Source organism: Xiphophorus couchianus, chromosome 6, assembly GCF_001444195.1.
Source record: "Xiphophorus couchianus chromosome 6, X_couchianus-1.0, whole genome shotgun sequence".
Lineage (NCBI taxonomy): Eukaryota > Metazoa > Chordata > Actinopteri > Cyprinodontiformes > Poeciliidae > Xiphophorus > Xiphophorus couchianus.
In genome coordinates this window covers 11,436,589-11,462,755 of record NC_040233.1, presented here as the reverse complement: position 1 = coordinate 11,462,755, position 26,167 = coordinate 11,436,589, and the positions used below count along the sequence as shown (strand labels likewise).

The 26,167-nt window shown below is 38.4% G+C and overlaps 1 protein-coding gene across 12 annotated transcripts in view; it reads right to left on the bottom strand.

Annotated features, from left to right (window-relative positions):
- Positions 1–26,167, bottom strand: part of ptprsb (protein tyrosine phosphatase receptor type Sb) — a 97,315-nt gene that overhangs the window by 36,405 nt on the left and 34,743 nt on the right. For 4 of the 12 annotated variants that reach the window (XM_028020130.1, XM_028020138.1, XM_028020134.1 and 1 more), the window contains exons 5-7: positions 21,064–21,252; positions 9,857–9,967; positions 8,364–8,375 (exon numbers count right to left, since the gene is read on the bottom strand). In XM_028020130.1, coding sequence (XP_027875931.1) covers positions 8,364–8,375; positions 9,857–9,967; positions 21,064–21,252 — 312 coding nt within the window. Of the gene's footprint in view, positions 1–707; positions 723–8,363; positions 8,376–9,856; positions 9,968–21,063; positions 21,253–26,167 lie in introns of all 12 variants that reach the window. The other 8 variants (XM_028020131.1, XM_028020132.1, XM_028020136.1 and 5 more) reach the window with 3 other exon arrangements.

Sequence of the window (26,167 nt, the reverse complement as noted above, 5' to 3'; positions counted from 1 at the left end):
CAATTTCTGTGCCTCGAGGCACTTGTGCCGCAGATGGGGCTGTTTTTAGAGCATGAATATGCATCACTGAGGGGCCGATCAATAGGGCCCTGACTGCTATTTGTGTCCCCCCTCTCTCCCACCCTGATGTGAGGGAGAACAAGCAAAGTAGCAAAGTTATATGCAATACTACATCTGTCAGAGCTCGCCTGACTACGTATCAGAGGGGAGACGCAGCGAGAGACTGAAGTCATAGGTCACTCGCATGCCTGGGCAACTCAAGAGGAATAAAAAATGGTGGAGGAACACAAAGAAGAGAACGAAGAACTGAAAGAAGAAGACAGAGAGAAGCAAGTCAAGACAATACAGAGACAGGTAGAAGTGGAGACACACACAGAAAGAGAGAGAGGGAGAGGGAGCGAGAAAGATAGAAAGACAGAGGCAGCTCTGCGTCTCTTCCAGACAATGACAGGCAATGTAGCAAAGGACAGCCACATTGTACAACAAGATACTGTACAATACATAGGATCAATAACTGATAACAGTGTGTCGTCAAAATGAGTTGGAAATGTGGACAGAGAGTGGGTCGAAAGGGTCCGAAAAAGGTGCTGTGATCGTTGGAGACATTAAGTAAAGAACACCAAGACAGCATGAAAGAGTGCGAGCAAAAAGAGAGAGAGATATGTGAGGTAGTATATGCATGTTTATAAGTTAATAAACTTATGTACATGTATCTGAAGCTCCTACACATCAGGGCGCGGACAGAATGAAGAGAAAGAAGAGAGAAAAGGAGGAGGGGGAAAAAGACAGGGGGTGGGGGATGGAGATAAAGAGAGGATTAGAGGTGGGGGTTTGTGGGGGGAAGGAGGGAAGAAGGGGGGAAGAAAAGAGGAGCGAGGAAGAAGAAAACACATGGATCTATTTAAAAACACGGCTATATACCAGAGTCAGGCCCATTCAGAAAGCAGATGCTTCTAAAATAAGGAGAAACAAAATAACAAAAAAAAAGATAGAAAAATAAAATGGCTAGAAGAAACTGGATGTTGGAGGAACAGAGAAGAAAAAAAGGGGAGATACCCGAGGGTCACAGCACAGGAAACAAAACAGAGAGAGAAACAGACAAACATCTCTGGATGAAAGGAGAGAATGAAAGGGAAGAGCAGAAACAATCTAGAAACTCAGCACTACAGGAAGCCAACAGTACCTTGCAAAGGGAAACTTTTTCACATTTTGACACACCCTAACAACCGCAAACCTCAAAGTTCTTATAAAGAATAGGCCAGCACAAAGTAGTAGATAATTATGAATTTACAGGAAAATGACACATGGCTTTAAAAATATTTTACACATAAAAATCTGAAGCATGGCGTGTAGATCGAGAGAATAAATGTCGTGACCATTTTGCGAAATTACTCAAATTCAGTCTGGACGGATAAAGAGTGTGTGTGAAAATCAATTTTCAACTTGCCAAAAATTCTCGCTTATCAATTACATTTACAGGGTATGGATTAAGCAGTGCTCTGTGAGATGCTTCAATGTCTAACCCTGTCTTAAACCTCTAAACAACTTTCTCTCTGTCCAATCTTTGTGTTCCTTCATGATGCTGCTTGTTCTCTAAAAACTGCTTAGGCTTAAACAGAACATCTTAATTTCTGATATTAAATACACACAGGCGGACTCTGCTACTTTGTAGAGTAGGTAACCTCTGAAGACAAGTAGTTGCAATGGATCTTATTTAGGGGCATCCGAGTGAAGGGGACTGAATACATTTTCACAAGACACTTTTCATATTTTAATTTATGAAATTTTGGAAACCATTTTCCTTCCGCTACACAAAATCACAATAAAATGCATTGAAGTTTGTGGTTGCAGTGTGATGAAATATAATAACATTTGCAAGGTACTGTATGAGGAAAAAAAAAAAAAAAAAAACAATTTAACAAAACATAAATTAACAGAAAAAATAATCTTCTAAAACTAGGAATTAACTGAAAACGTCTAAAATGAAATCCTATAGATTGGCAAAACAAAAGAGTCTAAGCTTATTCTGTTTACTGCTAGAACATATCACTCAAACTCTAAAATCAAACACACAGAAGGATTAATAAATACTCATAAACTTGCTGCATAACCTCCAGTCCTTAATGAGTAACATCATTACATGGATTCTTCACAGGCCACATCCCCCTACTTCAAAGAAGTTAGAGACAGTTGGGCAAAAGTTAATAGTTTTCCATAATTCCAACAAATTTACAGAAAAAAAGAAAAAAAAAGTCAGCTCTTGCTGTGAATTCACTACTATTCCATGAAAAGTAAACGTAATTCAAGTCTTACGAAAAAAAAAAAGAGTAGAAAATAATCAGAAAAAATACCCAGAATTGGATACAAGTTGAAGAGAAGAAAGAGACAAAGAGACAAGAACAGATAGTTCTGTTAGAAAACAGACATGATTGTGCAGGCATCTCCTCGCCTGAGCATGCTGGAGACAGACAAGCAGACCGACACACAGCCAGCCCCGTGCATAACACAAACACAGCAGGTGCAATGCAGCATGACAAAATGAGTTTTGATCTAGAAACAAGGGGGTAAAAAAAAACGTGTCAAGTAAAAACAGCAATTTATTAAGCATATTGTGAGTTAATTTGGTAATAATGTGAGCAACAGGATGGAGGTAGTGACTCAAGATGATTTTTGAGAAAGCTTTATATTTTTCTTCTACATAAAACCCAGATTTCATTCAGATTCAAAGAGCTCCGACTAAAGAATCAATTGCAGGAACACAGGTGAGTGCTTAAGAATAAAACAAGCACATAACCAAGGATAATCCCTCAGTTGCTCACAGTGCCGCTAGCTTTACCTTAATCGAGCCGGGCTCTTTATCCCCCCACCCACCCACCCTCCATTTTCCATACATTTTGTAAGAGCTGCGGACCTTCAGTCTTTATTAGAGGAGCTATCATTAGTCCTGTCCTCTGCTGGGAGTCTGCTGGCAACAGCCTGGGAAGGAGTTGGCAGAGTCAGAAGGATTACGGCAGTATCTCTGTGAGCTATACGGCTGACATTTACAGAGAACCATCCTGTCTGACTCAAGGACACAATTTTCATTAACCACTGTAATAAGGGGCAATCATTATATCCCTGAATATATAAAAATGAGAATGGGCATGATTAATATTAAATGCCACTCAATACAGATGTATTAGAGACGCTGGTGGAAATAGGAATAGAGGTGAGGCGGGGGAGGACAAAACACAAACAATAGGGAAGAGGGGATGGTTTAAGTAAAAGTATTACTGGAATAACATAAACCAAGACAAGTGAAAGTTTTCCTATTTCTTGACTGCAGTTGTTTTGGGTGTAATGAATGAAAACTGGCCTATTTCTTATTGCTTAGTGATGAAAATTTGATGAAGGAAAAATATACCGAAACTTTTTTCACGCATGAGAACAATATCATTTTACAGCTGGAGAGGCCTGAGTCATCTCCTACCAGAAACAATTTATTGGCGAAATGAAAATAAGCTCCAATGTACATTTTCTAGAGGTATGAATAATTTTGAGCTTAATTGTGTTTCAATTTAAAATATATAAAAAAGATTTGAGTTGAAAACCATTAAATGTTTTAGTTTTGCAGCAGCTACCTTTCTAACTCAAGAAGTGAATTGTAATTATACTTTTTAAACTGTCAAAATATTATTACTGGTGTGAGTGATTAATATTGCAAAATTTAAGTGAAACTGTATGTGTTATAATGTACATTATGTAAGATGCATATTAAATCAGATGGAAGATATTTGCCCTGGAGATTTCTTGGTGCTAAAACTTATAAGCCAGCTGAAAAGTTATTATGTTATCACGTAAAAAGCTAAATAAACACTTTAACAAACGGTTACAAGGTGTTTGTATTTGCAAAAATGAAAAAAAAAAAAAGTGAAAATGCTTAAAATGAATATGTTAATACATTCAGGTGAAAAATCCCGTCAAATGTCTCAAAAATATGAGGAATGTCATTAATGTTACATGAAAACAGATTTTTTGTGGTGTGAAGGAAATGACATTTTCCATTGAATGGAGTTTTGTTTTTATCATATTCACAGTCAGTAAGCGCTTTCTTAAATAGTGAAATAGTACAACCTTCCAAAATATTTATAAAAGTACGCCTGACGAAATATGAATCACTCATCAATGAACAATTTTCAAAGTCAGCACAAAAACTAGTCCACTCCATAGTTTTAGAGCACAGTTAGCTGCAGCTCAACCAGCAACCACATGGGGGAAGACCTGAGCATAGAGCTAAACTCGCTAAACCGCAGAACAACTCTTTATGAAAGTGTCTCTTTGTGAAATTGGAACTAGAATTACACAATATAATGAATCACAGTAGACGTAATAACAATGTTTACAATCTTGCAGTGACAAAAGGACTTCACAATATCGATAAGTGATAACTTTGCTTCATAGCGATGTATTTGCAGAGATCTGTGACACAGACCAATGTAAGCATTGCAATAATGAAAGAAAAAGTGAGTCGTGACAAAAAGGATGCGAATTAATCACAATCTATTTCAGAACCGCAATATTCAACACTGCACAGTGGCGCAGTTGGTAGCACTGTTGCCTTGCAGCAAGAAGGTCCTGGGTTCGATTCCCGGCCGGGGTCTTTCTGCATGGAGTTTGCATGTTCTCCCTGTGCATGCGTGGGTTCTCTCCGGGTACTCCGGCTTCCTCCCACAGTCCAAAAACATGACTGTCAGGTCAATTGGTTTCTCTAAATTCTCCCTAGGTGTGAGTGTGTGTGTGCATGGTTGTTTGTCCTGTATGTCTCTGTGTTGCCCTGCGACAGACTGGCGACCTGTCCAGGGTGTACCCCGCCTCTCGCCCGGAACGTAGCTGGAGATAGGCACCAGCAACCCTCCCGACCCCATTTGGGACAAGGGTGAACAGAAAATGGATGGATGGATGGATGGATGGATGGAATATTCAACAACCACATCACAATGTCCTGTGTTGCTAATACTGTGCAGCACTAACTGGAACCAAAAACACAAACTGCTGTAAGGCAAATATCAACAAGGCATATCAAAACAGAAAAAAAGCTAGCTAATATTAATCTAGCCTATACACAAAGAGATCTTACTGTGCAAAAGCCTCAGCAGAGAAAAAAAACATACTTTTGCACGCACATGTGCCAAGTAGCATTGTTCTTTAAAAATGAATAATAAAGCTTTTAGAGTAAGTGTAGCTAGAAGTTTTAGAAGTGGATAAAATTGCTCAGAAATTTCAGATAGAAAAAATGTCAAAAAATAGTGAGAATTTTAATTTGTATCCTTTTTCAGTGCAGATCATAACAGTTTACACAATTGATAGGCTTTGAAGAGCTTTAAAAAACATAAAGATAAGTTATGTTTCCATTGAATATATATTGAGCATATGATTAGATTTGAAATTGTGTTTAGTTGATAAAAGGTCAGATTTTACAAAATTAAAAATTAAGGTTACAACAGAAATACAATAGATAAATACATTTAACAGAGCACCAGATTTAGGCAACTTAAACGCAGAGAGATTCTTTATACACTTTCTCTACTGTAAATGTATAAAGAATAGTGAATAGTGAAAAGGATTACTTTACTGACAGTCATCTTTACTGACGTATTCCAGCCATTCAAATATGTGCTTGCTTTGAATTTATTTAGAATGTGATCAATAAATGTGGGTAATAAAATGCCAAAAAAGATATAAAAACACTGTACAAGGTGTGTAAAGCTAAATTAAACACCTTCTTGTAGCTCTCAGAAGTAAATTGGGTAATTAGGAACAGGTCTATAAAATTTATTAGAAAACGAGCAGAACCAATAAACTAAACAGAGTGCTTGGTTGAACACTTGTCAAACACTGTTTGGGTACGTAAGTAAACACTTTGAAAATGTTTAATATATATATTTTTTCTTTTCTCACAGTACAATTGCAAAGAATTAAGGGGTTTTCACCATTTAACGTGCGTAACGTTAATAAGTTCAGAGCATCTGGGGAAAATCTCTGTCTGCAGGCTGAAAACCAACACTGATAACAGGCCCTCAGACAGCACTGTACTAAAAAGCAGATGTTATTCTGCTTGCAGAGATTACTACATGGCTGAAATGGAAAAAGAAATGTTTCAGATGAATCTTAAAATGTATTTATAGCATTTATTTTGAAAATCGCCCCAGGCTATGAAATAGCAGGCCCATCCGGCTCATTATCAGAAGACTGATCAACAATCAGCATCTGATGTCATGGCAAAATGAAAGCATTGGCTTTTTTCAACTGTATCGGTTTAATGTATCATTCTAAAGTGAAAACTCGAGTGAACAAAACAAGGCACTGCAGATTCACAATGCTATATTTATCTAAACAAAGATAAAGCCAAAAGCCGTGCGGCCCTTTATGCCACACGGTGACTTCCAAAAATATTTATACAAATTGAGGTTTTTATGTTTTGCCACATAGCCACAAACATTAAGGCAGTGTACTTGGATTTGATGTAAAAGATCAACACAAAGTAGTGCAAAGAAGTGAAAAAGAAAAAAAGGAGATAGTTTTCAGATAACTTTGTTTGTGGTGTGCTTTTGTATGTAGCTTTCCAAACATCTTTGAAGAACAACCTTCACTGCAGTACAGCTGCGGCTCCGAGGATATGACTCTACCAGCATTTGCACATCTAGAGACTAAAATGTGGGTCTCCTCTTGTTTATAAAAATGCTCCAGCTAAGTCAGATGGGATGGAGAGTTTTCATGAGTATTAATTTTCAAGTCTTGCCACATAACCACAACTGAATTTAGCTTTGGACTTTGACTGGGCCATTCTCATGCATGAATAAACTTTGAGATAAATCCTGTCTTTGAAGCTGTTTGTTTCGTGTTGTATTCCTGCTGGAAGGAGAACCTCTGCCACAGTCTCATGTCTTTTAATTTTTTCCCCCCCAAGATTGCCCAGTATTTAGCATCATCCATCTTCCTCCCTGATTAAGAAGAAAAGGATGATGCTGCCGACATCATGTTTCATTGGGTATGGTGTGTTCAGGTTGATATGTGCTATTCGTTTTTTTATCATACCTATAGAGTTTTTCATTCAAGTCATAAAATTACATTTTGGACTAATTATTTGTAGCCAACTTCTGTCTTTTACTTTTCCAAAGAGGACTGATTTGTGTAACGCCAGATTCTTTGCCAGATTTTCCAACTTGAGTTTTCGATATTGAAATCCCAACTAAATAAATTTTTTAGAGTGAAAAAAATGTGGAAAAGTTCAGAAAGTGTAACAGCTTTTGCAATGCAATCTAAAAAAAAACTAGAATATAAATGTGTACTTTTCTTATGCCATGAATTTAAGATCTCCAAATGATTTTTTGACTTGTAACAACATATTTTGTTTTCCTAAGTAGAACACTCATTAGTAAATCCTGCCATCATATTTTTTTTATTTTACATAGTTTAAGTATTGTTTTAAACCTGTTAGGGAACCAGATCTAGAATGATTCATCATGAAAACTTCCCACATGGAATACTCTGTACACACAGCTCTGCAGTACAGCTGAGTGGTCAGAAATGTTTAAACTTTACTCTTGCAGCAGTTTCAAATATGCAGCGCTCGAGTTAGGTTTATTCCCTTGCACATCTTGAGTTCATGTTATGGATTTAGCCCCGAAGAACCAGCTGGTACTGACCAACCAAACATAAAACTTCGGAACAAAAAGGGGCATGTAGAAGCTTTTCAGCGAGTGCAACATTCCCAGTCAGTGCAACAACTGGAGCAGATGTGATGACATGGGAGAAGGGACAAAAAGGTAAAAAAAACAACCAAAAAGACACACAAAACAAAAGGGCAAAAACCCCCAAAACAAAACAGCTGCAATACACGACAAGGCTGCAAGTTCAATAATATCACAATCCGAGCATATCATTAGGGGTGAACACACATTGCGCCATGCTCCTGTGTCAGTCCATCAGTCAACACCCATGCAAGCGGTGCTCCTTTCTCTTTCTCTCTCACTCCTTCCATGCAAACATTGCCTCTTTTTAATCTTCCAATTCTTGGGTCTCCATGACAACAAGATCATACCATGCAGAAAACATTGATCGGGGAGTGAAGGCAATACCAAGGGTTCTGCACACAAGGCCTCACAATGCAGTCAAGGCACTCTGCTGCATGGGCGGACCGCTTCGTCATCTTCGCAGCAGCTTTGCTCTCCTCATTTTTGGACACACGGTTTAAATGTCTCACTTTTAAAGCTAATTTTTTTTCCTCCTCTTTTTTTTTTTTTTTTTTTTGGTTCCTGCTGTTTCAATAAGTGACGCTTTCTGAAACAAAGGAGTAACAAAAGCAAAGAAAAGAGCGCACCAACCTTCTCGAAGCTCTGAGGGATGGAAGGGGGTTGATGCAGAACACAATGACGTGGGGGGGGGAAGAGAGAGAACGAGGAAACACAGAGAGAATAAAAACGGCCAGCGCAAAGCCACTCTCGCCTCACCACAACGCTCCTGCACGAACCTCACACAACACATACATACAGTGTTCTGATAAGCCACGTTAACAAAGAACCTGAACTTTTGAATCAGAACATCGGGCGCCGTTTGTGAGCCTATGGGACACCAGCACCCAGGTAGAGTTTGCATTCAGTTCGTTGAGAGAACGATCTTTATTGATTTCGCAATTAAAATCAGAGCACAGTGCCTTCCAAAATTAGTCACGGCTCAAACCTTTCACATAGTTTACAACCACAAACAGAAATGTCAAAAAAAACATTCCCACAGCATTATGCTGCCATGACTAAGTTTCAGTGACATAGCAGGGATAGTTCTTGCCCCAAGTCTTTCATGTTGGCCATTTTCTTTCACGTCCCCTAAATGAACCCTCCTCTGGAACAAGCAGTTCCTCTCCCAAACAGGTGGTGGCAGAAGTAATAATATCAATTTAGACCTACGTTTATTAATTCAGAAATATCTTCAATACAAATATGTTCTGTCCTTATTGAATTATTGTAAAAGCAAATTGGCTCTGGTGCCAATCAGTTGTTGGTCACCCTGAGCAACAGTCCCAGCCTCCCCAACTTGAAGAAAAATGTTCTGCCTCATTAATGCTCTAGTTGCTGGCCTGTCCGTTGATGCATTAAAATGCTATCAGTGAGATATTTGAAGGTAAACTTCCTCAGTCATTAATGATCCTATTTGCCCACTAATGTTCTTTCAGAAAACCTCTGATGCCTTCACAGGTCAGCTAATTTTATCCTGAATTTAAATTAAACACAGGTGAACTGAATTCTTAACCAACCAGCTTAAGGCTGAACTACATTGTTTCTAGAGGTATCAGAGTAAAGCCGGCTGAATGCAAATAAATGTTTATATGTTAATTTGTTAAGCAATCATTTAAAAAGCAGGCATTTACAATCATGTGTTGGTTTACTACAACAAAATACATCGCCATTTGTAGTTGTAATATAACAAAATCTGCAAAGGCTCGGGGTACGTGAATACTTTAGCAAGGCACTGTATTATCTCTGTATCTGCCTTCTAGTATAGAAACCAGTTTAGTAGTAAGATCAGAGATGTTTCCATGCAGTTAAACCGAGGCATGGGCTCACTTTGAGTCTTCTTTACTGTACGAGATCACACCAAGGTTTAAGGTGGAATGTGGTTGTGAAAAATACCAAAAAAAGAACAGGGTCAACATATATTATAGACAATGGATGGGTTAGTAATACTCATTTAACAACACAGTCATGGAAAAGAGGTAGCTTCGTTAAAAAGAGAACCTTAACCGAGGCTTAGATGTGCTTTTTTTTTTTTTTCTTTTTGTCTGTCCACATGTGTGCAGAGCTGTTTCGTGTTCGGGTCCTACCTCGCACATAAAGGTTTGCTGGGGAGGAATAGCGCACGCCTTGGGAGTTGTTTGCCACGCACTCGTACTTCCCTTGGTCCGTCTCCTCACTGTTTTCGATCTGCAATGCTCCTGCAGGTGGACAAGAGAAGGTTTGCTTGTGTTTGTGCAGAAAAAAACATGCGCCTTTTTATTATTATTATTATTATTATTATTATTATATTTGAGACATCTGTGTGCTAGATGCATCTTCCTGTTCCAGTTTGACCCCTGGGGTAGCCTCACCACCTGTTGCTTCAGCAACCTATACAGTGTTGCTTTGATGTTATTTCTGAGGCTCGGTCTGAATGGGTTGCACTCTCCTGATGAATTGTGTTTTGTTTTTGTTTTTTTCCTTCGCCACTGTTCCCCCTCCGTTTTTAAACAAATAGCATGTTCATAGTTGAAAGACTCCTTGCAAAAAAGTTGGCAAGAGAAAAACAACTGACTTTTTGTAAACTCGGATGACACTTCTGCTCGCGAACCTCTGTCTCAGCTCGTGATTCCTCTCCTGCTGTCACATAAAAAACACAGCCTTTTGCTTTCTTGGCAGTAAACTGACAGCAGCTTTACCCTGAGGCAACAACCCAACGACACTCTTTAGCTCTTTACTTCCTCCCACCTAAAATCCGCCATGATAAACAGTGTCTCCCTAAACGTGCTATAATTACACACTGCACTCATCAGATATTCTGCGGCTTCAAAGGCTGCTATTCTCACACATACAGTTATATATATATATATATTTATTTATTTTACTATTTTCATTTTTGGGCAAATGGCCTTTTGAATTACCAGCAGAGACGTTTTTTTTTTTAATTTAGTTTTGCTCCTTCTGTCTGCTGTGTCACATTCATGTCAGTGCAAACTGACTTTGACATGCAGAAGCCTGAGGAGGAAGCACATACCAAACTATTAAGACTCTGCAGCACTGCATGGAGAGCAGAGAAGAGGCAATGTAATAGACATGCTTTTTTTTAAAGTGCTGGAAAAGAAAATACTGTACACACATGCGTTGAGTAGCGGGCTTGTGCACCCGCACATGTACACGGAATAGATCCGTCCATGTAGTGTTTTTCCATATGAGATTGTCTGAGAGTGATAAAAGGCCTCTGGCTTGTAAAGATGTAAAGGGAGATACAGAGATAGCATACACAGGGTTTTCACATACAAGCAGTGCTGGAATAAAAAGCACAAACTCATTTTCGCAACAAATCTCGCACTATTGTGAAAAATGTTCAAACACAAATCCCTGCAATCAAAAATAAAATACAAAAGTTGTATCTGGAATGCTTTGTTTCCAAAAGCATTCTTATATGTTATAAGATAGAATATCTTATAACATATAAAGTAAGAGATTTATTTGAATGCCTTTGTCATATTAACTTAAAAAAGTTAATGGAAACTGCGCCAGAAGAGGTCAATATTTCAGAGCAGTCATACATCCAATACAGCAGAAACACAAGGGGACACAATTACTTAAAAGGTAATATGTTTCTTAAAAACACTGAGGTCTTGTATATTAACTGTACTCTAGTTTTCCGTTTTATCCACGTTTGAACTCGTTTCCCATTTTTAAAGAAGACTTTATGAGCTGTATTTCCACAGTATGACTGCATATCTTCTTCTCTACTGGATCCTGAAAACACAGTGGGAAATGATCAGCTTTGAATTAAAAACCAGACTGGGCTGCCTTGTGCATTAAAAGTTGAAACAGCTCCAGTGAGAAACTGTTTATCAGCACTTCTGTCATATTAAATCTCTTGCATACACACAACGTACTTGGTCCCGTTCAACTGTGATCAGTGTTGCTGTGATGCTTGTGTGCACAAATTACAGAGAAATATATTCTCACTGGCACAATGGTGTTATACAGGGTAGAGAGGGAGGTTTGATTCCCCTGATGAATGAGGTAAAATGGTGGGATCGGGCGAATTCCTATGTTTTTATGTATATGTATGTCATCTGTATTTATACATACGATAAACATGTTAATAAGTTTGGAGGGACTGTATTTCAAATTCAGATTTCTCTAAAATAGTCTATTCCATTTCTGAATCTGTTATTAAGTTCCAACCTCCCAATGAAGCCAATCAAATCTGTTGTGAAATGAAACAGTGTCAATAACTCACTCATCCAATGTCAAGCAGAACCAAACTAAGCAGGCTATTTTTTATATGTGCAGGTTTTCTCCTTCAGTAATCATGCGTGACATTGCATACAGTGCAAGAGGGCATACTAACTTAACTTTTGCTAAATAATGTCCAGTTTGGCAGCTGAATGAAATACCGTTTCTCTTTTTGAACTGCAGAACTAGACGTTGTGATCCGGGTAACTGCTTTTTAGGACAAGTTTTTGAGGAGTGAAATGGTAAACAGCTGTTGTTTCATCTATTAAGAGGTAAGAGCTTAAAAGAAATTAAATATATTTTTATTGAAAACTATATTTTAGTTGCATATTGTAGCCTCTAGATGTCTTAACAACAGAAAGGATAATATTTGTAAAAAAGTAAGTCTGCTTCCTTTTGCTGTCATGACACTCTCCACTATTTGTTTAATGTGAACAAAGAAGTCAGTAAGATCCTGAAATGGTTTCACTTTATCCCAAAAATATTCTTACAAACAATTGCTCTATCCAATTATCAGTTTTGTGTTGTTACTTGGATAACAGAAGTTAAATAGAAATGAGAACATTCCTTTTTAATTAGTATTTTTTTAAATCTAAAATTCTCTCCGTCAGTGCTGCCAGATTCAGTGGAAGAGCGTATGCAGAGGTTATTGTCCTCGATGAGCCTGTGCTTCCCCTCTCGCTGCCCTTCATGCTGTCAATCTACTAATGAATAAAGGCCACTAGCGCTACAAGGTCTTCAAAATGTGGAAATAAAAAATTATCCTAAAATATTGAAGCTATAACTCACAAATGGTAATACATATCTTTATTCCTAGAGTTGCTGTGTAAAGTGTTTGCTAATATCCCTTTGAGGATCTGATTAACTGACAGCTTTGCAACAAAATAGGGCAGACGGCATGTAGCAATAGCAGCTCATGTCAAGTTAAGTGTGGTACTGGAATCACTTTGGTCAACATGGACTAAAAATGTCCATGGTGTTTTAATAATAAAGTGTTGTTAGTAGGCAACAAGACATCGGACTGTGTTCCAATCTGCAAGTGGAATACAGTCCGATGTGACATTATTTCCAATTGTGAATAAAGAGTAAGAATCGCCGGTTCTGTTAGTTACTCAGGATTAAGCAGGAGGATTCTGCTGTTCACAGTAAGCTCGCAACAGAAAGAAGGATCCACAGTGTCAGATTGGTTTGATGTGATTCAACACCTAAGCGGTGTGAGGCTTTGTTTGCACGTGACTGCTGTCTGGAAATTGACAGTATTTTCGGATGTTGTTTGGGGGGAAAAGCTCCACGTTCAGATGGCACTGCTTCACTGTTTAGATGAGATCACCAACACGCTGTGATTTTAACATGTCCTTCTTGACCTCACGGTTCTGTACCTGCATTAAATGCAAAGTGCGTCTCAGTGTCCGATGAACCAAGTGCTCATGTGATATATTCCATATCAGAATTTATGTATACGGAAAAGATCCAAGTAGCAGAAGTAGCACAATGCTATCCGCCATTTTTTATTTTTTTTTTACTGACGTCAAGCAAATCTTGCAGCCGTACGTTTTGTGCATGTGCGCTTTCATACCTGCGGAGTACTTCGCATCTCCGCGGGGGATGTTTCTGCAAAGTTCCACTCTGAGACCTGGTTTCACAAAGTGCCAGTGTCAGAGACTCTGATAACTGGTGACATGTGAACGAGCGGCTGGATCCTTTCACAGAAAAACAGCTCAGTGTAAACGGGGCCTAACGCACACCTTCTTTCATCCAGTCAGAAAAGGTTGTTTCATAACAGCGTGTGTGCATTAGTGACTTCAATCATCATTATATCAACGAACTGTTTCAGCATTAAGCATGCTCTTTAATCAAAACCTTTTCACCTCAGACCTTTTAGAGGTGTTAAAAGCTAGTTTGCTCTTTTTTTTCCATTTGCATTTACAAACCAATTGGGACCTTAAATACACACTCCCACTGTTCTATTCATACTTTGACCAGCATCGGCTGTGGGGGAGATTTCCATACATTGTTATGTAATTGATGTAACGTTTCAGTGAAGCTTCGTAGAGGTGTAAATAATGCCAAGCGTTGTATTTGTGCTTGTCAACCTTTGTATGTGTTATTTTAGTGGAACTGTCAACAGTAACAAAACTAACCAACATGGTAATCGCCTCAGAAGGGAAATATATCTTTACATCCGCCAACCGGCAGGACGTTTATTAACTCTCTAAGAGGGATCTGACATCCATAATGAGAAAACCTTACAGCAATCTACCCAAGCAATGTTTTTATTCAGTAGACAAAGAAAATGCAATGTTGCCTTTAAAATTGGATATTGTGGTTAAAAGGTAAAAAAGGTAGAAGTCATGTTTGTACCAAGAAACAAGCTAAAGACCAGGATATGACGATTACCGATTGACCCTGACCACTAACCAGATAACCACAATCCTAAATATCTGAAATTTTTCAAATGTGTGAAAGCATAATACCTAAGTGCACAATGACAGACTGTGCAAACCACAACTCTCTTCAGTGGTGAAGTTGTTACCACAGGAAGAAGACTCAAAGCTGACTATTTCCAGAATCAGTAAGGGGTTTAAAATTTTAAGTCAGTGAAAGCTTTTATTAAAAATGATTAGTTACTGTTAATGGATGAAATGCTAGAATGGATATTTTTTTCTCTTAACTAGTTTTTAAAAAGTAATTGGTTAAAGTCAATATCAGAACTTCAAAGCTTTAGAGAAACTTAAGATCAGAAATCGGTCACAGATCTCAAATAGGTGGATCTCGATGGAAAACCAACATATAGACCTCTATTGATGTCTGAATATGTCCAAAACTTACCTGGGATTGATCTTATTTTTTGACTACCACAGCAGCTGACTCTAATTTCATCTTTGAAAAACAGATTCGGAGACTTGTGCAATCCTTTTTTAAAACTGCGGCTTATTTAAAGTGAAATAATGTTTGTCTTTTAAAAGCTTTAAACAGGTGATCAAGGTAATAACTTATTTGTTGAGCCTTTTATTTAGGCTGCAAAACACAGAGAGAGAGATTAAGACTTAAAGCTGTTAACATGTCACTGCTTCATCTTGTTCATATTGTTTTTACAACAAATAATTCTTTTAGTGCCATTTTGAAGCACTGTAAAGTGAATTGTAAATAAATTGTATTATTATTATTATTATTATTATTATTATTGAGACAGACTGGCAACCTGTCCAGGGTGTATCCCGCCTCTCCCACGAAACGTTCACTTGAGATAGGCACCAGCACCTCTCCTGACCCCACCAGGGACCAGGGTGTACAGAAAATGGATGGATTATTATTATTATTATAGATTATTATTATTATATTACAGATAAACAGCAACAGTTTTCTCACACTCAAACATAGTATAATGACACCTAATGACAAGAAGAATGATAAAATATTGAAGTGCTTTTCCTATGCAATGTTTTATAGCAGTTCTTAAAAGGAAACATAGTTGAATAGAATCTATACCAGCAGGTGAAGGTTCCTACCAAAGTTGGCAGGTTGGAAATCGGTCCATTTTCATTCATGCAAATACAACAATGACTGGCATATGAGAAATCATAAACATCAAGGTTTTGTCAGATTAAAATAACAAAAGTTTAGTTTGTCTCTCTAATTTCAAACATACGTGTGTGCTTTTCACATCTGAGTGTGTTTAGGGAGCCCAAACAGTGCTAGCTGAGCCTGTCATCCATCTGCTTCTGTCTTCTGCAGTTACATGAAAGGAAAACAGCTCGTGCTCACCCCCCTCTCCCCTCTGTTTGCCTTCTCTCATTTCTCTGTGGTACAAGGCAGAGTTAGGAAAGAAACAGGAATAAATTAACCGCTCTACAAACCAGATCTTTTCTCCTGAAAGCACCAGAGGCAAGATGGGAAGCAAGAGGATGTCAAGTTGGAGGAGAGGTGCAAATGGACAGGTGAATCTCCGCAAACAAGGTGCCATCTGACAGCTGGAAGCTGCTCATACTGTTAGCCATCAGCACAAATTTAAAATTGGCAACTGGCTTCTTATTTTATGCAAAACGTGGAATTATGATGCAAAAACAAAACTAGGTACTTTTTATGTACACCCAGAAAGGTCAGAAGCGTATAAACAAACACCATGGACATGAAGCTGGAAGCAAACCTGCTTTAATGACAGTCGGTGTGGAAAAGAAGGACAAAAAGGGTGGACGAGGGGAAAGTAAATGACCAGAGAAGAAGAGGGACAACAGTTTGTTAGTGAGTCTGGAAGCTGCTGACAGACCTGGAATGAGACGTTACTGAAGTAAACTGAGCTGCTGTGAAATTGTGGACGGTGTATTATGTCTGTTGGGCCCAGAGCTCAGCTAATCAGATAACAGCAGATACTGCTAACCTGATAGCTTTCCCAGAACATCCAGGTCAGAGAGATCGACTGGACGCTAATCCTCCCGCAAGGCGAGAAATTAATTTAAGCGAAGGCTGGACAGCAAGAAACAGAAAACCTCATAAAAAAAACAGTAAATTATAAACATCAAAATTGTAAATAAATGTATTAAGATGTCATAAATTGTATATTTGCAGCCATACTCAATAAATTAGGATACTATTGAACAGTAAATTTATTTTAGTAACATAAGTGAAACATTCACGTTAATTACTTAGATATGTTGGTTTGCCACTCAGCTAATGAAAGCAGGGCATTTTTTAAAACATTTTTTAAAATAATAATACAGAAATATGGGCTTAATGAAATTTTTTTTCCTACTTAAAGTTTGTTATTCTGAAAAAGTATTTCTAATATAACAAATGAGTCTTATCCAAATAATTCATTGACTATACCACACAAATACCACATTAATTGTAAATTTAAAGTTGTACTTTTCTATTCTGAATCAACTGGATAGCCCATTCAAACAATAAACAGGACACATTAAATCATAACAGTTTCACTATGTTTGCAGAATTGGATGTGTGCAATAACAAAATTGATTTTTCTGTTTTTCTTTTCTTTTTCTTTGAAAAGATTCACAACTTATCAGTGAAAGATCTGTCAAACCGATTACAAATCACTATTTCTTCCTCAAAAGGCATAGTTATTAAAACAAATTGCAATGTATATGGTGTAGTTTCAAGCAGACATTGAGTCAAATATTGTGACCCAGCTTCTTAGTCAGAGAATAAAAGCATGAAGAGTAGAAATTTTGATTCTCAAATGTAATTGTTTATCTGTGATTGTCAATTTGACTTTATAAGACTGTTGTCTTTGGTTTTTTCATCAGTTTTTTTTATATACACAATAAACTGAATTTAAAAACCATTCACTTTTACTCAAATCTCACTTGCTTATTAGATCTTTTATCCTATAAAATAGAAAAATTGAAAAAAAAAAACCAAATTATGATTGCAAATATTTAATACTTGTCTGGATCTTTTACTGCTGTAAGAATTTTCTTTTTGTATTATACAGATTTTTGCAGGACATTTTACTAGGCTGTGTTGCTTTGTAGTCTTTTCACTAATATGTTTTCTTATGTCATACATGAGCATGTTTCTTTTCACACCTCCATGTTGTCTTATCTGTAGCAAATTAGTCCTGCAGAAACATTCACCATTTCCTGCCAGTAAAAGCCTCTTTATTCCTAAATACTGAGTTTCGGGAGCCGGTGTGTTTATTTTCCACTTTAATCCTTTGAAATCTGTTGTTGTGATTTGACGCCAACAAACTGCCAGGAAAAGTACCCCCCATGGACATGGGATTAGGCTAAGAAAGAAACAATGTTATTCTACATAGCGTGACTTAAACTGTTACCAGTGTTATTACTGTAACCCTTGATCAGACCCCAGTTTTCAGCAATGACAAGGCCATCCATTTTCCAGTAATCAAACCTTTGGGTCCTTATTGCATGCCATCTGTGAGAATAGGTCTTAGAAGGCTGTTAAGTGCTTTGGAAAACTCCAATTCTTGTTCCCAAGTGCCAGTGACAGACTGATAGCTTGTCACGGTTCTCCTCACGCACATCTAAACCGAAGCAGCAGATGGCCTGGAAAAATAAATGCATGCCTGGTTGAGATATAAAGATGTCAGGAAAAGTTCAGCAATGCGCTGCACCATATGTTACAGCCCCCAGGAAGGAAGGAAGTGCATGTGCAGCAGGTATCAGATGTGTAAACACAGTGCTGACGGCAGTGGACAGCTACCTGCAATGAGAGAGACCCCCGCAGATGATGGATACTTAAGGGCTGTGAGAGGAAGGAGAGCCCTCTGTCGTGAGTCTCTCGCTGCATCGTTTTTCATCTTGACCCATATGTGGCATAAAAAGCCTTTCCAAGACCCAACAGAGAGTAGAAAAGCAGGGGGGGGGGACAGAAAAGAAAGCAGTGGTTGTGGCCCAGTGCAGACCCCTGGCTCTGGTCCAGGAAGATCTGGCAGCTTCCCACCGAATCAGACGCATTGCTCAGTTGGGACCACCGTTAAACATCTCATCTAAAAGAAGTGTTTCACCCATAACACATTTTCGGAGCTATTTTCTGCCTACCTCGTGTGTAATTGATTTCCTTAAAGTCATTTCAGTGCTCTGTTTGGTTCATTATGCAGCACATTCTGCTCTTTGAGTTTGCGAGGCCTATTGGTGATTTTAAATCCCATTAAAGGCGGCGATGAATCTCGCCGTGCCATTTGTCTTGCTGCTGTTTCACTGATGTGAAATACAGCCCAACACAGTGTACCGCTGAATCACTGCTCAGTCTGTGTGACACTTCAGAGCAGACTGGCAGCAGCATCTAAAGATAAATTATTACAAAATCTATAATACAAGGTCTGAAAAACGATGTTTAAAAACCATTATTAAGTTAGACTCGATGGCTAAACATTTCTAAAGTAGATACTGCAGCACTAAAACCCCTACTTATGTTTAAAACATAGGGGTGTTTTGTTTCAGGTTTTTTTCTGTTGGATTCGTGCAGCAGTAAGCTTCTTTTCTCACTGCATTCCACCCACAGTCACAGTGCAGTTTCTCTCTCTCCCTCTCTCTCTCTCTGTCTCTCCCCCCCCCACAAGGTAATTACACTTGTAGGTTCTCCACAGTATATTTCACCATGGCAAGTACCCATTTTTCTACACATCAGTGGAGTATTGGGAGGAAATTACACTTAAGATTAGGTCCAGGGGCAAAAATGGGTTTCTCTGCTACTTTACGTGCAAACAGCAGCTCAGTCAAACGTGGAGACTCTTCACATGGCGAAGCATTACCAGCTGTACAACCAACTCCAAATAGAGAGAAAAATTGCATGTTCTACAGGGAAGCAGTGAAATCTGCATCACATAAATTCTGTGGGAAAAAGGCTGAGTGCTTCATTAAAGCAGCCAAATGTCATTTAAAAGCAAAATTAAAACCAAAAGACTGTTGATGTTTCTTGCTTGGAGAGACATTTGTCCACAAACTTTAACATGTAAAATCATCAGTTTACGATCTATAGCAGAGGACATTATCTTTTGGATTGTCAGGAGTGCTTTATTCTCACAATTTCCTTTATACACTGGGTAAAATAATTAGTAAATGGTGTTGTCTTGCTCTAATGACTTAAAATGTCTGTTAATGTATTACTTGAAATGAAATCAGGGCAATATATTTTGATGCACATCAGGGTTTTCTTAAAAGGGATCTGACCAAAATAAACCTAACCTTAATAACTGTACTTAAAGGGGCATATCCATCCATCCATCCATCCATCCATCCATCCATCCATCCATCGTCTATACCCGCTCATCATTAGGTCATAGAAATGCTTGTTCATGTGTTAGGCAAACTATTAAACCATGAATGCACATGTTACTGAAAAACTGAAAATCATAGGAGTTGATTAAAACATTTGAACAGCTGATAAAAACATTAATAATCAAAACAAAGACACAAAACTTGGGAAAACAGTGTGAAGCCTGTGCAAACATTGTCCACCAAATGTTGCACTTTTTCATGTATTATTTAAAAAGCATCTCATATCAAGAAGTAAAAGTATTTCTTAAATGCAGGCAAATAAAATCAGCACATGCCCAAAATAGCTGGGATAATTATTTAAAAACTAAAAGAAAAAAACATAATAAAAGTAGAATCTAATGGACTTTGTGTTTTCTATATGCAGTATGGGCAGCTTTCTGGATAGAGAACGCGTTAGTTTTTGATGATGGTAACTTTATGCCGATGACTTGCAGCTTTGGGCTCAAAGCTTAAACCCCATGAATTCTTCCAGCCATCGTAGCTGCAAGTCGGTTGTATAGCTGACAAGGACTGAAAGTGATCAGTGAAACATTTTGTCTGAAAGGAGGGAGATATCAGAACTGGCAGGGTGTAAGGGACGGAGAGAATATGGATGAAGCGACAACAAAATGGTTTCGCCTCACCATCGCTTTCATTCCCCCTGAGGACAGCTGAGTGAAAATGGCTGTGAATAACATGTCGGCTTACTCTGAGAGACACTGTATCATCTATACAGAATAGCATAAACAAAGCCGAATAAACTGTCTTAAGCACAGGATGTGATTCCTCCCTATTCATTCCAGGATATGTCAGCTCAGCCTTGTGGATCCCATTCTCGTGAGCAGCAGAAAAGAAAAAAGATCTCTGGTGAAGAAATTGGACAGTCCTCTTCCAAGACAAGGAACCCAATTAATGCAACTCAATCATTGATTCATTTGATGTTTTAAGGAATTTTAGATTAGTGTCAGATTTATAACCATTATTTTATTTTCACTGCTTTCTGGTTAGATTTTCGTTTAATTAATTATGAATAAAAAATGTACCTCCTCTATGACACTTTTTTTTTTTAGAATGTTTTCTCCCAAATGTTTATAAAAACCAATTTTTTTCTGGCCTTAAGGTTGGCACAATCATCCTTTTAATGAAATTGGCTTTAAAAAGGTTTTAAACCCCCAAAGGATATAGATAAACACAGAGAGCAGCATGTAATCCCCCAATCATAATTAAAACCTAATAATCACCAAATTTAGAGCAACAGGGATTTGCTCTATCACAAAGCAGGGGCTTTAGATGCTCTGTTTGTTCACCGCTCTCTCTCTCACCTGATCGAAGCTTTTTGATGCGACCCTGGCTGAGGCTGGGGTCGACGGGGAGGAAGTCTTTGAACCAGGAGATATCTGGGTCAGGGGTGCCGCTGGCAGCACAAAGCATGGTGGCTGTCTTTGTCCGCTCCACCACCTTCAGCTGTGGACCCATGTCTATGCTCGGGAAGCCAGATGGTAACACGTCCTCTGGAATGAACAGAAATCAAGAGCATGCATCAATATGAATGCCTTCAGAAATGTACTCACACATTTACCAAACAAGGGACTTTCAGAGTAGTGGAATTATTTTGAAAATGTAACCTTTAATTGGATTGTATGTAAAACTCGATAGATCATTTTTTACCAAAGTATCACTTATTTTTGTATTCCGTGACAATCTGTTTTCCTGGAGAATGAATGTTGCATTTGTCTTGGCCACGATTCAAAATGATAAATGCTGGAAAGCATACCATTCAAGAACAGCAGGTTTGTGTTAATCTTCATTAGTCAGAAAATGGCGACAATAAAATAGCACCTAAACTTGCCCTATGTGCAATCAAAGCAATAACTGAGAAGTTTGGGTTTGTCAAGAACCCACAGTTACCTTTGCTACCACACATTGTGAAGAGGATAGTGAGGGAGGTAAAGTACAGTGTTGGAGATCTGTGGCATTTTTTTTAGCATAACTTTTATGTAACTGTGGTAAAATGTAATATGTATTTTAAGGCTTTTTGCACATCTTTACCACTTGTTAACACCCATATTTGTGGCTGTGGAGCTTTAGTTTCCAGGCCTTCCTCCCCTTCATTAGCGCTCAAAACTGGTCGTGCTCACCTAAATGCTGGTCTGAGAGCATTTAGGTGATGTTTAGGCTGATGTTTTGCTGTAACATCAGCAAAATCATATATGTGGAGTATGTGGAGATACTGGTGCAGACAGGAGAACCAGTACAGCCTTCAGGACAAAAAGCCTCAGGCTAATACTCACAACAAACCAGTCATTAGGTGATAGAGCAGGCGGGAAGAAAACAGCCAGAATGTCAGATGTGTCTGACAAGCTGATTCAAGAAGAACATAAACATACCACCCAGTCAGCAGGAGTTACTTCACTGCTGACACAATCCACACACACGCACACACACACACACACACACACACACACACACACACACACACACACACACACACACACACACACACACACACACCTCCAGTGCTATTAAAAAGTATTTGCCCCTTTACTGATTTCTTCTGTTTTGATTTTTAAATTTTTGCTCACACTATTGTTTCAGCTTAAACTCATTTGAAAATCAAACCATGACTTCAGGATGTAAAAACCACACATTTTGAATACTGATTTCACCTATTGGAGAAGACAGCTATAAAAAAGTAACTGCCCTATAATACCAATAACTTACTAACCATTTATGATAAGTGGAAATAACTTTTGACATTATTGAGCAGAAGGTTTGGCCCCTTCTTTGCAGAATTGTTTTAATTTGGTCACATGAATGACCTGCTTTAGGTCATGCCTCAGCATCTAAATCAGACTAAAATGCTGACTTTAACAAGGCTACTTCAAATTCATTGTCCTACTGCATAACATTAAATACAATTGGGCTTAAGGTCAGAAACTCTGTAGTAAAACTTTGTCTCTAAGCTCTCCCATTGATGTCTTTTATTCCCAATCTTTTTCCTATTATTCAGTTATGAATACTGACATTAATTGAGGGAAGTGAGTTAGATGCGTTAGATGCTGTTCTGGGTTTTTCTGTGATCTGACGTATAAATTATCAACAGGCACCTGGGAGTTTGGTCACTCTTGGGAAGGTTCACCATTGTTCCATGTTTTCTTCTTTTGTGGAAAAAAGTGCGGAATCCTAAAGCATTAGAAATTGTTTTGTGACCCTTTCTAAACTGGTTGGTGTCACCTGTTGAACATACTTCCATCAGGGCATGGTGTGTTTTCTAGGTGTAATTATATTTTTGCAGAAGGCTTTTTTTGTGCAAATTAAAATTACCTTGAAGATCTGAAACATTTGAGTACGAAAAAAGCAACAGAAGGAATCTGTTGTGTGGGCAAACACTTTTCCACAGCACTTTACATGAATGCTGTGCTACAAAGTTAGAAAGCCAACCATGTGTTTGATTGACTGGCAGTAGCTCAGAGGTTTAAGAGGTGTGGCTCTGTGTTGGCGTCCTGAACTGATTCCTATCTAATAACTATGCAGAGAGCCGTTCAGAAACAGCAGCAGCAATTAGAAGCTGGGATCAAGAGGAGGGGCAGGGCACTGGGGGTAATAAGGACTTGTTAGCAGTAATTGTTAAAATGTACCAACGATTAGAGAGGCCGTTCTGGGATGTGTTCGCATGCGTCTGGATCTGTCTGATTACACTGGGGGGCAGTAGAAAGGTGTGTATGTGCAAATCTGCTCCTATAGCTATGCTCCACATTAACACCATCGAAAACTCCTCAGCCATGTTTGGAATAATGCCGCGCGACATGTCCCCGCATATGCATGAAAGCGACGGCGTGCGTTCAGGAGAGCAGTTGCTTTCTATCACAAACATGGACCGGACGCACTCGCATGCACTTTCTCTGCTGAATGGGATTAAGGATCTCGGTGACAGCAGCCCAGATGGCCAGACACGAATTCAGGCATCCATCAGCCCACCTGTTTCCTCTGCTCTATTTGTCCTTTTTAAACCACACACATACTCTCTTTCTCTTTTTTTCTCTCTCTCTCTCATTACCATACACACCAACACCTCCTCCATACCTGGATATATCATTATTTCGCCCTGCTGAAGTGATGATATTTGTTTAGCTAAGAAGCTGAGCTTATGGGGAGCCATCAGGTATGACTCCCTAAAGCCAGGCGTCACTGCAAACCAGCCCCACACAGACCAAGGTGTGGACCATGACCACATCAACTGTCTGTGTGTTTTCCTTCACTCCTCTCCTCCTCCGGGCTCCCTGCTACCTAACTGCATGACAGACACACACCATCTGTTCACGTAAGCTCTGAGGTGGGGATGAGAGGCTGAGTGGAGATACGATCTATCGCCCTCTCCTTCCTTTTCTACAGCCAGCAGCGCTGGAGAGAGAGTGAGACACTGTCAGATAGACACATCATTCTGAGGTCGACGCTGTGAGGAGGAAGTTGGGGAGAGACGCCACAAAAGTAAACCGGAGCAGAGTCCGACTGGTGAGGGTATCCGCATACCAACTGACTTCAGAAAACAGAAACCAGCAAAAATATGAGCCATCCCCTACTGATCAATGCTAATGATGCACCTGGTCAGTGATTTTTGTCTATTGAAGAGGCAGAGAGGAAGAGAAAGGAAGGAGACGATAGGGATCGATGGGACAGGTCAGGAGGAGACCTCCCCCGAGGCGAGGACTATGCTAGGCCTACATCTGTTCCTCTCTGTCCCCCCATCACCACCATACCCAACGAGAGTTCAGATGGTCTTTTCATCACACCGCCAGCTACTACTACATAGACTCCCTGGCTGTTAATTAGAGCGCACCACTGCACTGGGTTTAGAGCATGAGCATATGTGTGTGTGTGTGTGTGTGCGTGTGTGTGTCTCTATCTGTAGGGGGTCTGGCTCGGTATTCCAGACAGGTCTTTATAAATGCTGCAGAAGATGGCAGCGTGGGTGGACCGGGGACTGAATAATTACACAGAAGTTTAAGAAACAGGCAAACAGACACATACGATGGCATGCTTTTAGTTTAGGCAAAACAAAACAGAAGAAAGCAAAATCTCTGAAGTCAATAATTACTTTGACAAACAATCTATTCAAATCATTGCAATAAAAACATTTTTTTTTATTGTGGGGGGTGTTGTGAAGATTAATTGGAAATTAACTTTGAAAGGAAACTTTAAAAAACTAATTAAATGGATAAGGTCATTACTTTACATTTTACCTGAGAATTGATATTCCAAACAGAAGTAAACAGATTATGCTCAAATTTGAAATAAAAATATAACAACTTTATAAAATAATTATCATTTTAAAATAATTGTTTTGAAAAATCAATTATTTTAAAAGAATTAAAAAATTAGTCTGACTATTGCCTTGCTTCGGAAAACAAGCTGACAAATTAGATTGCCTCAAAGAAAGAGAGGTACATTTACATGAAAGAATTTTAAAAAATAGCAAATATTAATGTAACTGTGTTAAATGCATATCTGCTTACTTATATAAAAATAGCTTTTTATTTGTTATTGTACTATTATTATGATTGGTGATAACTGAAGTAAAAATAATGACTGTTCATGTTATTATGTTAACATTTCACAAAAATACCTAGACTTGTTCTCAAAATACCAACAACCAAAACATGTAACTAATATATAAAGAGTGAATTTGTATGGTTTAAATGTGTTGAAATCCCAAGTTGAAATCCTTTTGTTCCTCTTTTTTTTTATTTTTACAATGAACTGTGTGAAAGAGATTGATCGTCAACATTTTGAGAAGATATTAACTTTGTCAATTGGCGTTCACATTTTCACAATTATTTTATTAACACGGGTTAAAAAAAATTCCAACACACAAGGAAAAATTAGCTGACTTTAACTTTCTGTGCTCCAGTATTAAATCATTTGTAAACATGTGGAGAAAAAACACAGATGAATTTGTGATTTATATAAACAATACAAAAAAACTAAACAGTGTAGTTTTATTTTATATGAATAAAAACAAAATCTGAAAGCGGCAATGTACAACACAAGACCTCATCTGCTTTCCACCCCAAGAATAATCTGTAAGACTTTGCAAAGGGCAACGTGTCCATATCTGTTTTGACCAGATATGGAGTCAAAACATGGCCAGATGGTCACAAATCCATTATATCTGTTGTAGCACTGCTGTTTATGTACTGTGACGGAGCTCAGCCCTTTAAAAAATGGAAAATGGCTTTATATAAGTATTTATACCCCTTGGTATTTTGTTCTTACATTTTGATGAAAAACTTCAAAAAATATTGGGGAAATTATGTGTTGTACCAGCACAAAGTAGTTCATAATTGTAAAGTGTAAGGAAAATAATAAATTGTTGGCAGCATCAGGAAATTCAGGAGTCTGTGAATGTGTCAGATTTAGCTAATATGG